The sequence below is a fragment of the Zeus faber genome, assembly GCF_960531495.2.
Source record: "Zeus faber genome assembly, chromosome: 4".
Lineage (NCBI taxonomy): Eukaryota > Metazoa > Chordata > Actinopteri > Zeiformes > Zeidae > Zeus > Zeus faber.
In genome coordinates, this window is record NC_137191.1 from 23,061,492 (window position 1) to 23,073,704 (window position 12,213).

Below are 12,213 nucleotides of genomic sequence, written 5' to 3' on the forward strand. Positions count from 1 at the left end.
ACACACACACACACACACCCACCCACGTTTATCTAATTTTCCTTGGATGGCCATATATCATTGTTGACCATCTTCTCTGTCTTCCAGTCTGAGGCCAACAATACAGCCATGTTTGGGAAACTGATGACTATCGCCAGTGAGTTTGCAAACACACATCCCTTTTAATTTATGTGCTGTTATCTTGCCCACTCTCCAGCATGTTTTGCGTAACTTGCTAACACAAGTCTCAACACTATTGTCCCTGTCTGACGTAATGTCATAGAACGAGTTCACTAGTTAATCAATCGCGGATAGCGCCGTTCTCTCGTAAGGATAAAAAATAAAAGTAGAAAATGCATAAATGAGTTGCCGCTTGGTTTGGACGGTTCACACAAATTGATGTGGAAAAACCTCAACATTCACGAAAAGCGAGTGGTTTGCATCCCTGACTAAAATAACCTTGCTCTACTGCCATCCACCGGTGCCTGTGTGCACCGCTGCGCACGTGAATAAATGCACCGACCCACGTGCAGCGTTCTAGTTCCAACTGTTACAGCAAATATCATGAATGCAACATTTATCTATTTTGCGGTGCACATTTTGCGGTTTGTTAGCCCTATTTTTTATGTTAAAAAGCGGTTGCCAAAGGGGGCAACCAGAGGCCACACAATGATTGCCAATTGACTCAATCTGGTTGCCGAGGGCAACTGGGCAACGGTTGCTGTCGAGCCCTGTAACCCAAAGTGTGTTTTCAGAGAACCTGCCGGACGCAGGCAAGGCCCAGGACTTCATGAAGAAGTTCAACCAGGTTCTCGGGGAAGACGAGAAGCTCAGAGTCCAGCTTGAGATGCTCATCAGCCCGACCTGCTCCTGCAAACAGGCCGAGCTCTGTGTGGTGAGAGGAAACTGATATCTCCAACTCACGCACACACACACCTATAAAGTGTGTATGTGTGACCATGGATGTAAATCTTCAAATCATTAACAGGGCCACGGTTTTCCTCTTTTAAAATTCTCTGCTTTGGCAGAGAATTAAGTTCAAGAGGTAATTAATGTGCAAAGAGGAAAGTTCTCACATTATCCAAACTAAAATTGTGTATTTGTGCGTGTTTGTGTCTAGAGGGAGATCACCCGTAAGCTGACATTCCCTAAGCAGCCCACCAACCCCTTCCTGGAAATGGTCAAGTTCCTACTGGAGCGTATCGCCCCTGTCCACATCGACTCTGAGGCCATCAGGTCAGTAGCACACCTGAAATATCAAACGCATATACGATATAAGATAGCACTTTATTGATCCCCTGAAGGAGAAATTCAAGATAGGGAAATTATAATGATGGAATTTCAGACCAGCTTCAAATTCTAGTTACTAATACTATTATGTGTTGATTGATCTGTGGTTCAGTGTTATTGGCTTTTATCAGATTAGCTAAAACTTAATTAAAAGGAAAAAAAACGAGATCATAGAGAGCCTTTGTTCACACAGTACACAGAAACAGACCGTCACAGAATGATACACCACCAATGCATATTGATGTAAAGCTGTATGCACTTCCCTTGTGTCCCTCGGTTGTTGTGTAACACATTATAAGCAGCAGGTTCTTCCTATTCAGTGAGACGCCTACTGGCTGCAGGGTGTAACTGCAGCCCCAGAACTAGTCCAATGTTTAACCCTTGCTGCTCAATGGAAAAAAACATGAAAGAATTAAAACCATTTTCTGATTCTCAGCTTGCGTTTACATAATTTAAACGAACTTGTGGTAGACCATAATGCATTTTTAATTTGTTATCCAAGTCTTCAAATAATACAGTATTCCCTTCCTGACTACCAGTGGAATCAGAATAGCTTAATATAGACACGTTCTGTTTTATTTATTTTATTTTTTTTTTTTTTTTTGTTTCGTTTTTTTTCAGCGCTCTGGTGAAGCTGCTTAATAAGTCCATTGAGGGTACCGCTGATGATGACGAGGAGGGAGTTACCCCAGATACAGCCATCCGTGCAGGCCTGGAACTACTTAAGGTAAAGAGGAGACAGGAAGAATAATGAGCTAAAGCCACACTTGTGTTTGACCAAATGTTATTCGCCATCTAGCATCATGCAAGCCATCTAGTAGACTTTGCTTCCAATCAGCAGTACAAGAATCTCTTGCATGTTGTGGATTGTTGGGTTATTGATTGTTGACTCTAGAGCCCATTGCTCGCCTTGGCCGTGTTCCAGGCAACCCCAGCATGCATTGCAGAGTAGCAGTTCACATGCAATACGCAATGAATGGGCTTGCTTGGCAACATGACGCAAAAGGTCGAAAAAGGACATCAGTGAATCACCTCCACGCCTTCTCTTCTCTCAGGTTCTGTCGTTCACACACCCCACTGCGTTCCACTCGGCGGAGACCTACGAGTCCCTTCTCCAGTGTTTGAAAATGGAGGATGACAAGGTGGCTGAGGCCGCCATCCAGATCTTCAGGAACACGGGACAGAAGATCGAGACAGAGCTGCAGCAGATCAGATCGTAAGGGAATGAGCGATAACATGGGCATATTGGAGTTGAAACGTCCAACCCATATTATGGATAAATAACTGGTTCTCAGTCCCTCCAGGAAATGGTAATTCAACAAATCACAATCCTTAAAGCAAAATCGACCAATTCCTGCCATATTTGCAGTGATTTTTCGGCATTAAATGACCAAATCAACATATTTCTTTAACTTATTGCCCCTTCCCCAAGAACGCACCAATGTCAGAGCTTCATCCCTCAGTACTGATTCTATTTTGGTGCGCTGTGCAATGCTGATTAAAAACTTTATTTTAGAGACAACTGGAATCCAATCAAAATCACATTTTCTTTTCTGGAAAATTATTTTCTAACCTCTTCCCCCTCCATGCATCCACCAGCACTCTGATTCCCATCCTGCATCAGAAAGCCAAGCGTGGGACGCCGCATCAAGCCAAGCAGGCTGTGCACTGCATCCACGCCATCTTCAACAACAAGGAAGTGCAGCTGGCTCAGATCTTTGAGGTAGGGTATCACAGGATACGCCCCTACACTGGCACACATGGATGTGTGGTTCTACAGCCAGACGCCATTGCCTTCATAGGCTTCATTTTAACATTGAATTATTTGTCTGATCGAAACGTCCTTCTTAAACCCGCCTTTTTGTTCGTCTCTTCCTCCTGCAGCCCCTGTCTCGAAGTCTGAATGCCGACGTCCCCGAGCAGCTCATCACGCCCCTCGTGTCCCTGGGCCACATATCCATGCTGGCCCCTGATCAGTTTGCCTCGCCAATGAAGTCCATCGTGGCCAACTTCATTGTGAAAGATTTGCTCATGAACGACAGGGTGAGAAAACAATAGGCACATATATAATCTTGCACATACCTATTCTGAACTTTTATCAGCAAATACAATTTTTAGCGATGGGGTGAACGCAACAGAATGGATATTACTGGGTTCAGCAACCAGCTCAGGAGGTAGAGCTGGTAGTCTAGTAATCTAAAGGTTGCTGGTTTGATCCCAGGCTCCTCCTGCTAGCATGCTGTAGTGTCCTTGAGCAAGACCCTTAACCCCTAATTGCTCCTGATGGCTGCGTCCGTCGGTGTTTGAATAATTGTAAGTCGCTTTGGATAAAAGCGTCTGCTAAATATAATGTAATATCTAAAAAGTTATGTATAATGATAGTGATCCTCTGTCTCCAGTCAACAGGAAACAAGAATGGGAAGCTGTGGTCGGCAGATGATGAAGTCTCACCCGAGGTCCTCGCGAAGGTAGACGGCTCTTCATTTTTTCTCCATTTCACCCCTATGCTAACACCAACAACTGTTCAAGTTTTTTTTGTTTTTCCTTCTACCTCATGTTAGTTTGGCACTTGGCTTCTCCCAGTTTGCGTTCTTGTATGATCTTGCTTGATGTGTTGTCTTGATTGAAAACCTTAAAACGATTTAAGTGTTTGTCAGAGGGATTTGCCAATGCATGCAAAAAGCACACACAGTATCCTAAACCTCAAATAGCAACGTACTTGTTTTTTATATGTATATCTATCTCAATCTGCTCCCAGGTTCAGGCCATCAAGCTGCTGGTGCGCTGGTTAATGGGAATGAAGAACAACCAGTCCAAGTCAGCGAACTCCACCTTGCGCCTCCTCTCGGCCATGTTGGTCAGTGAGGGTGACCTGACTGAGCAGAAGAAGATCAGGTTAGCGGACGCATCTAAGAACCATTTTGCATGAGCTGTGTCTCCCACTGAGGCGAGAGGATGGAGGCCCATGTGAAATATGTATGGAAAGCATGAGAAGGGTTTGTTGTGGGGCTGGGCGATATTGATTTAGTCAAATAGGACAATATGTTTTGAAGAGTACCACTATCGATCTCATTTGAGGCAGGTAGCAGGTAGAGGCATTTATTAGAACAGTCTGAAGTTCAGGAAACTGCACTACTTGACTGTAACACGGCCGTAAAGACCACATTTGACCATATCACAAATTTCTGACAAAGAAAATCCCAGACAATCGTGATTGTTTAGAGATATTGCCCAGCCCTAGATTCTTGCCTCAATCAGCTGACAGACAATTCAATATGTGTAGCTGGTATAAATATAAATCCTTAAACTACTGTGCATGTTATGGTGTAATGCCTCTTTCACAAATTTGCTCTCGTCGCTTGTCCTTTGCAGCAATTGCTTTGGCCAGCTTTGCTTTTACCTCACTGCATTGGATGCCTTTTTAACCAGGAGTGATTACAGTGCCAGCTGGACATTTATGCATAATCTTTTCTGACTGGAATATGAAATGTCTCGCTCTCACAGTAAATCAGACATGTCTAGACTGCGTCTGGCGGCCGGCGGCGCCATCATGAAGCTGGCACAGGAGCTCTGTTACCATGACATCATCACGCCGGAGCAGTTCCAGCTCTGTGGCCTTGTTATCAACGTTAGTATGTTTATGTATCTGCCCGTCCCTTACCCTTTTCAAAGCAGTGGTAAGAACGCTCTTTTTTTTTTAGTGAATGTTGCTGCCTGGACATTTCTCCAGAAAATGGTGGAACCCCTTCTTCCCCCTCCCCACAGGACGAGTGCTACCAGGTCCGTCAGATCTTTGCCCAGAAGTTGCACTTGGCACTCGTAAAACTCATGCTTCCGCTGGAGTACCTCGCCGTCTTCGCCCTCTGCGCCAAAGACCCCGTCAAGGAGCGGCGTGCCCACGCCCGCCAGTGTCTCCTCAAAAACATCACCGTCCGCAGGGAATACATTAAGCAAAACCCCCTCGCTCATGGTTGGTTCAGATTAAAACATTTCTAGCAATAAAACACAAGCACTTGTTGTGTTCTTTCTATCATATTTGTTCCTGTTCTGTTTATTCTTTTTCCTCCGTCCAGAAAAGCTGGTGTCCCTCCTCCCTGAGTACGTGGTTCCCTACATGATCCACCTCCTGGCCCATGACCCGGACTTCACAAAGCCACAGGAGTACGAACAGCTCAAAGACATCAAAGAGTGAGGGTGTTGTCAACATGGGTTCAAGTGGGCTTCCTGCAGCCTGGAGAATCTTTTTATTTGATTCGATTTTCTTTTTTGGTTTTTGTTATTGTTTTGAATGTCCGGACGTTAAATGAACATTTGTATTTTATGTTTGTGTGCACGTAGATGCCTGTGGTTTATGCTTGAGGTGCTGATGACCAAGAACGAAAACAACAGTCACGCCTTCCTGAGGAAGATGGTGGAGAACATCAAACAGACCAAGGACGCGCAGTGTCCTGAGGACATAAAGACCAATGAGGTAAACACACACACACACACACACACAGAGGAGGACTAAGTAATAAGAGTTTAAAAAGACGCTACCTGGATTACCTAGTACTCCCTTTTTAAAATTTGAACGCCAAAGCAGTCTCGAGATTGAGGCACATCCAAATAAGTCACTGGCTAATGCGATATTTGCAAAGAATTTGCAAACTTGGTTGAGGTATTGTAGCAGAATATAAACTACGAACTGACCGATTACTAACTGACCAACTACTAACTGATATAAACTAAATACAATGATGTAACCTATAGGTATTTAGTAGATTGAGTCTCTAAAGAAAAAATCATAAAGAAAGACTGAAAGAGTTTTGTTTTGGTTTCGAGGCAGTGATCGTTTAAAATTGGTCCGATACACTTTGGCCTGGTCATCTTCTTTTCCACTCACCTTTTCCTTCTTAATATGTTGCCTGGTGTTGTGCTGTGTTTACAGAAGCTGTACATTGTGTGCGATGTGGCTCTCTTCGTCATTGCCAACAAGAGCACAGCGTGTCACCTGGAATCTCCCAAAGACCCCGTCCTACCTACCAAGTTCTTTCTCATCCAGGACAAGGTAAAAAAGACAAACACACACACACAAACGTACTGAACTTTAGTGTATTGTGTTAGCCAGTTTGACAGGCTGCTTCGGCCTAATTTCCTGATCTCCCCCCAGAGATAAACTGTTTTCTTATTTTAATTTTCCTCAACAGGAGTTCAAAAATGACAAAGACTATCTCTCTGCAGAGAACAGGCAAATGCTGCTTACTGGCAAGGTAATCATTCAAACACCTGCTTGAAACAGGCTCTTCAGTAGACTGATCCAACTGATTCATGATGTTGTGTTGTTGGGCCTCTTTATTACACGAATTATGTAAAAAAAAAAAAAAAAACAGATGCAACTGTTGTCTCACTGAGTGCTCACTGAACCATCAATGATAGTTTGAGGAACACCGAAACGTCCCTCACGTCAGCCAGCTCATGAGTGTGAGTGTTCTCCACCGCAGCCCAAGTCCACACCGGTGCTCGGAGCCGTGAACAAGCCCCTGACGGTGCCTGGGCGGAGGATCTTCACCAAGACCAACACCGGCTCGGACACGGCGAGCAACGCCAGCACCAACTCACAGCTGAGTTCACAGACGCTCAACAAGAACAGGTACGCCCGCGCGCACACACACACACACACACGCGGCTGGATTATAATGGAAGAATATACAAAATAATCATGTGGAATTAACGTCACAATATCTACTTATGCATTCAAAATCCCATGTCAAAAAATTGAATTGCAGTTAATTTTATACAACAATATGGTTATAAATGGTACAATATCAGACTGAGAAATTCTCGTTTGTGTCTTTACTTTATACTCTTAAAATATCACTTTGTTTTGTAATTTCATGATACCACCACCAAAAGACAAACTATAACATCTATTTATAGCCCAGCCATATTGTATGCGCACACACAGTGAATTATTTTTGTCGTGTTTAATGCTTTTTATTTCCCCCCTAGTAACAGTAACGCAGTAACAGAGTCGTCAGAGAGCGGCGCTCGGGAAAACAACGAGAACCCTGTCATCAAGAACGAGAGCGGGAAAAAGGTAAATTAGAACCGTCACATATGACATAATAGCCTGATTGCACTAAGTGGAGCTAATTTTGTAAAATTGCTGGATTCCGCAATCATGTTTCCATCCAAATATCAGGAATTATAAACACATTTTTTTATGTTCTATGTCAACAGTTAGCTCTTCAAAGTTAGAAATGTATTATTACACTGTTTTAAGAATATACCGACAGTGGCATAAACTGTAAATAAACTGAGAACAATTTTTATTCCAGGCGGAGGCGGGCCAGAACGCTCCCCCCAACGCCACGACGGAAGCGTCTCCCGTCAAGCGGCGCGGCCGTCCGCCCAAGTCGGCGGCCACATCGGCTCCCGCGGCGGAGAAGGAAGGAGGGGGAGGGGGGGCAGCGGCGGGGACGGGGGGGGGGCCGGGGGAGGAAGCGGGCGGCCGACACCGCACCCGACGCCTCGGCGGAGTCCGTCAGCATCAAGACATCGAAGCAGCAGCTGAAGGATGAGGACAAAGGAACAAAGAGACAGATCGATCTGCAGAGGTGAGGGGCGGGGCCGGGAGGAGAAGAGGGGCGGGGGCGATTCCGATGGAGAGTGAGGATGAAGGTCGGCAGTAAGCTTTCTGTTTAAAGCAACACTAACTTTTTTTTTTTTTTACCTTAAAATAACAGCTTCAAAATCATTCTGATGGTGCACTGAAAAAAACAAAAAACAAACCGATACGAACAAACCGTATACTTTCATTGCGCCGCAGGGTTCGTTTCACCCTCTGACTCGCGAGTGTGAGCCGATCTGTCAGGCCGAGCACATCTGGTACCTACGCAGGGTGCAGGTCCCCCGCGCCCGTGGGCCGAGTGCTCGCTGAAGCGGCGAGGTCCGTGCAAGGGGCGCTGTAACCTAGGTGTACATCATATTTGCGTTTGTAACGTAGACTGTTATTGAAACGTGGCTGTTAAGATTCAAATGTCAATCAATTATTTTCGGACGCTGGACCGACTTTCACAACAGTGGCGTAAAAATGCAATTGCACTCATTAACTGTAGGGGCACCAAATCTCAAATACCGAAAGCTGCATAGAGCTGCTTTAGACATAGTTCCATACAATATACATAGTACGGAAGCGCATTGCATTCACAAAAGAAAGCCTTATCTCGTAATTACAAAAGTTAAGGACCCTCAAAATGGGACGTACCGCACATTCATGCACGTGCACCTGTATGTCCTTATGCACGCACCCAAAGGCATTTTCGTCAGGATGGCAGGCAATTATTTCAGCGCTTAGTTGTTATCATTATTTATATGACAGATTTATGCCACTCTCTTATTTCGCTTGCGGCAAGTTTGTCAGGTTTGCCCCTCATGTATTGCCGTAGGGCGGGGTTGGACTGCTTGGGGTGAGGTGAGCGGTGGTGTGTTCTGGGAGCGGGAGGAAAAAGGAGAAAATAGAGTGGTGTCGATACCGATCTCCATCCCGTGATCGTATCTGATTATTCCCATCATGTATCATTCAGTCGAACCCGTACGGTCGGCGGTGGAATTACTTCCGCCGCGCGCGTACGAAAAATGTGCTCTTGGTTGCCGGCTACTTCACGAGGAAAAGAGTAAGCCTTCTGGAGGTCTTTAGAAAGGACCGACATCCTCTTCGGCACGGCCTCTAACTGTCGGCGTACTGACAGATTCTCTCAGACAGAGCCACAAGCGTCATTAGCAGCCTGTGATGCTTGTGGTGTGTGATAAGGTTTTTTTTTTTTTTCTCTCTCTCTTTTGTGAATGTAATACCAGCCGTACCACAGCACCAGACAAACGTTATAGTTTTCAGGATCATACTCAATGTTTCGCGTTGTATATTAAGTGTTGGTTAAATGCTGAGGGGAATGATTGATATTACAGGGCGTGGACAAAATAACTGTCCGTGCTTGGCACATGCTTCCACCATCTCTGAGACCGTTCCCCTTGACACACAGAATAATTCTGCAGTTGTTGTCGCTGACCCATGTCGGTCATTGGCAATAAACATGATATGACTCCGCCCTGTAGCTGCATTTGTAATTGTGATTTGGTCACTTTAAAGCTAAACCCCTCTCCCAAGTGGTGTTGCCGTTATTTTGTCCAACCTCTGTTCTGTGCCAGTGGTTCTCAACGTGGGGTCTTCCAGGGGAGTCCAGGGGGTCCTCAGCAAAACGATTTAACCATTAGAGAATGGACAATAGTGACTGATTTGATCATCATTTCACTGTTATCTCCCTAACTATATTATAGACTGGGGTGGAAGTTTGAACTAAATCACATCTAACAATAAAAATGAATCCAAATCTTATCAAATGAAGTCTGTGGCGTAATGCTTGTCAAATCAAGGGTCCTTGATATGGGAAAAAGGTTGAGAATCACTGTTGTATGTAGTGCAAGTTTCTTCCCACGAAAGTTTCACACCAAAGCAGTCCTGATAAGCTGCACTCTCTCAGCAGGCGGTCACACCTGAGGCAGGTGGAGGCTAAAGTGAGAGAGGGAGAGAGGTGGAAGAGAGGTGTAGAGAGGGACCCCTTCCTCCCAGGCAGTGAGGGCGACACTCGGAGGGCGCTGGAGTACAGCCCGGTGTGTGTGAGCTTTGGCCGAGAGGATAGAGAGAGCAACCGCTCCAACAAGCAAACCTGGTCCTCCATGTTCAACCAGGGAGACGCCGGATGTGTGATGAGGGCGGTGCACCCTGGGGGGCAGGGAGAAAACGGCGGTGAAGAAGAGACAGGGACACTGATAGTGAGTTTATAAACTCCAGGGTGACAAGTGGAGGGCTTCAACATTTCCATGTTCATCACAATATGGTTTCTCCTTGTAACAAAACATTATACACCGATCAGCCACAACATTAAAACCAGTGACAGGTGAAGTGAATAACATTGATCTTGTTCCAAACGCACCCGTCAAGGGGGGGGATATATTAGGCAGCAAGTGAACAGTCAGTTTTGAAGTTGATGTGTTGGAAGCAGGAAAATTGGTCAAGCGTAAGGATCTGAGCGACTTTGACAAGGACCAAATTGTGATGGCTAGACGACTGGGTCAGAGCATCTCCAAAACGACAGGTCTTGTGGGGTGTTCCTGGTATGCAGTGGTTAGTACCTACCAATAGTGGTCCAAGAAAGGACAACCAGCGACAGGGTCATGTCGCCCAAGGTTCATTGATGCTCGCAGGGAGCCAAGTCTAGCCTGTCTGGTCCGATCCCACAGAAGAGCTGATAGAAAGGTGTCAGAACACACAGTGCATCACAGCTTGCTGTGTATGGGGCTCTGTAGCCGCATAACGGTCAGAGTGTCCATGCTGACCCCTGTTCACCACCGAAAGCACCTACAATGGGCACTAGAGCGTCATAACTGGACCATGGAGCAATGGAAGAAGGTGGCCTGGTCTGATGAATCACGTTTTCTTCTACATCATGTGGATGGCCGGGGTGAGGGTCCGATCCAATGGAGCATCTGTGGGATGTGCTGGAACAACAAGCCTGATCCATGGGGGCCCCACCTCACAACTTACAGGACTTAAAGGATCTGCTGCTCACGTCTTGGTGCCAGATACCACAGGACACCTTCAGAGGCCTTGTGGAGTCCATGCCTCCAGGGGTCAGAGCTGTTTTGGCCGCATGGGGAGGGGTTTATTAGTGGTGGTTTTAATGTTATGGCTGATCGGTGTATTATAACGTTGCATATGATAACACTTAATTCACTCAGGTGTTGCACAGCAGTGAAGTAAAGAAAAAAAGAAAAATCGTTAAATGCTTAAATATGTAAAATATATGTACATTTAAAACGCATTGAATTATAACATTTATCCTGAAAATGTGTAAACGGCAGGGAACATAAGAACCACTACATTACGAGACATTATGTTGCTAAACTACATATTGTGTTCAAGATGTTAATCCCAAAATGCAGGCACAAGGACAAATTATTTAAATGTTTGGCAGGTTATTCCATCATGTGGCGTTATTACATGAGTGGTTACACTCCTGAACCCACAGAAAAAAAACTGGATTTTTAAAGTGGATAGTGCAGCAGCAGTGTTTACTTTAAAACAATCTTTCAGGTTGTCTCTGATTGTGCTTAACTCATGCCAGATCACGAGACAGATTAGAATTCAACGTCCGATCAGTCGTTCTGTTATTTTTGGATGGAAATTGACGTCACTATGATAACCAGCCATGTGTTGGAACGCCATGTTTATGTGCACATCCTCACTCCCAACCCTTTTTCTTTTTAGGTAAAGAGGAGATCGGCCAGGAAACAGCCGTAGAGAATACGTCAGACTGTCCTCATGCCCCGCCACCCTACACTCCTGCTACTCTGACTCTAAAGCTCTTCTGGACACAATGACGGACCTTTCTTACACACACACACACACCACTGATATAGGTTTTTAACACCTTTTAGTCATCATTTGAAACTCATTGTATGTAGATTAATCTCAAAACATGTTTTTTTTTTTTTTGTGTTTGTTGCTCTTCTTGCTTCTTTTGTGGAGCCGTTTTTAAGAAAAGAAAAAAGGTTGGACATTTTACAACGTTTTAATCTGGATATGATTGTTGCTTATTAAATTCCCTGGGAAAAAAAAAAATGTTGCTGTATGTCTCCTGACTTTTTATAATTCTGCATTTTGTAAAAACCCAGTTGAGGAAACCTCTGCCAAATTTTTGTAACCTAAAGCTGAGTGAGAGAATAGCTTCAGCCTGGACTAATTTACAATATTCGAATGCCAATCACTTAGATTGAAAAAATAAGGCTTAGGTTAATAAAAATATTCGTATTTCTTTAGTAGGTGAGTTATAAGGTTACCGTTTATGCTTCCAATGGTACAGTTCTAATAGTGAGGAACAGAAATTTGTAGACCATTTATTCTCGGAC

General features: G+C 44.7%; 1 protein-coding gene across 1 annotated transcript in view; it reads left to right on the top strand.

Annotated features, from left to right (window-relative positions):
- pds5a (PDS5 cohesin associated factor A) overlaps nucleotides 1-11,908 on the top strand; it is a 39,049-nt gene extending 27,141 nt beyond the window's left edge. The window contains 20 exon segments of the mRNA XM_079999790.1: nucleotides 88-136; nucleotides 735-874; nucleotides 1,100-1,215; nucleotides 1,891-1,996; nucleotides 2,325-2,485; nucleotides 2,869-2,992; nucleotides 3,154-3,312; nucleotides 3,669-3,737; nucleotides 4,028-4,164; nucleotides 4,774-4,897; nucleotides 5,035-5,239; nucleotides 5,343-5,457; nucleotides 5,608-5,740; nucleotides 6,197-6,316; nucleotides 6,456-6,518; nucleotides 6,750-6,898; nucleotides 7,258-7,345; nucleotides 7,587-7,720; nucleotides 7,722-7,865; nucleotides 11,573-11,908. Coding sequence (XP_079855916.1) covers nucleotides 88-136; nucleotides 735-874; nucleotides 1,100-1,215; nucleotides 1,891-1,996; nucleotides 2,325-2,485; nucleotides 2,869-2,992; nucleotides 3,154-3,312; nucleotides 3,669-3,737; nucleotides 4,028-4,164; nucleotides 4,774-4,897; nucleotides 5,035-5,239; nucleotides 5,343-5,457; nucleotides 5,608-5,740; nucleotides 6,197-6,316; nucleotides 6,456-6,518; nucleotides 6,750-6,898; nucleotides 7,258-7,345; nucleotides 7,587-7,720; nucleotides 7,722-7,865; nucleotides 11,573-11,576 — 2,340 coding nt within the window. The 3' untranslated portion in view covers nucleotides 11,577-11,908.
- Nucleotides 11,909-12,213: the final 305 nt, after the last annotated feature.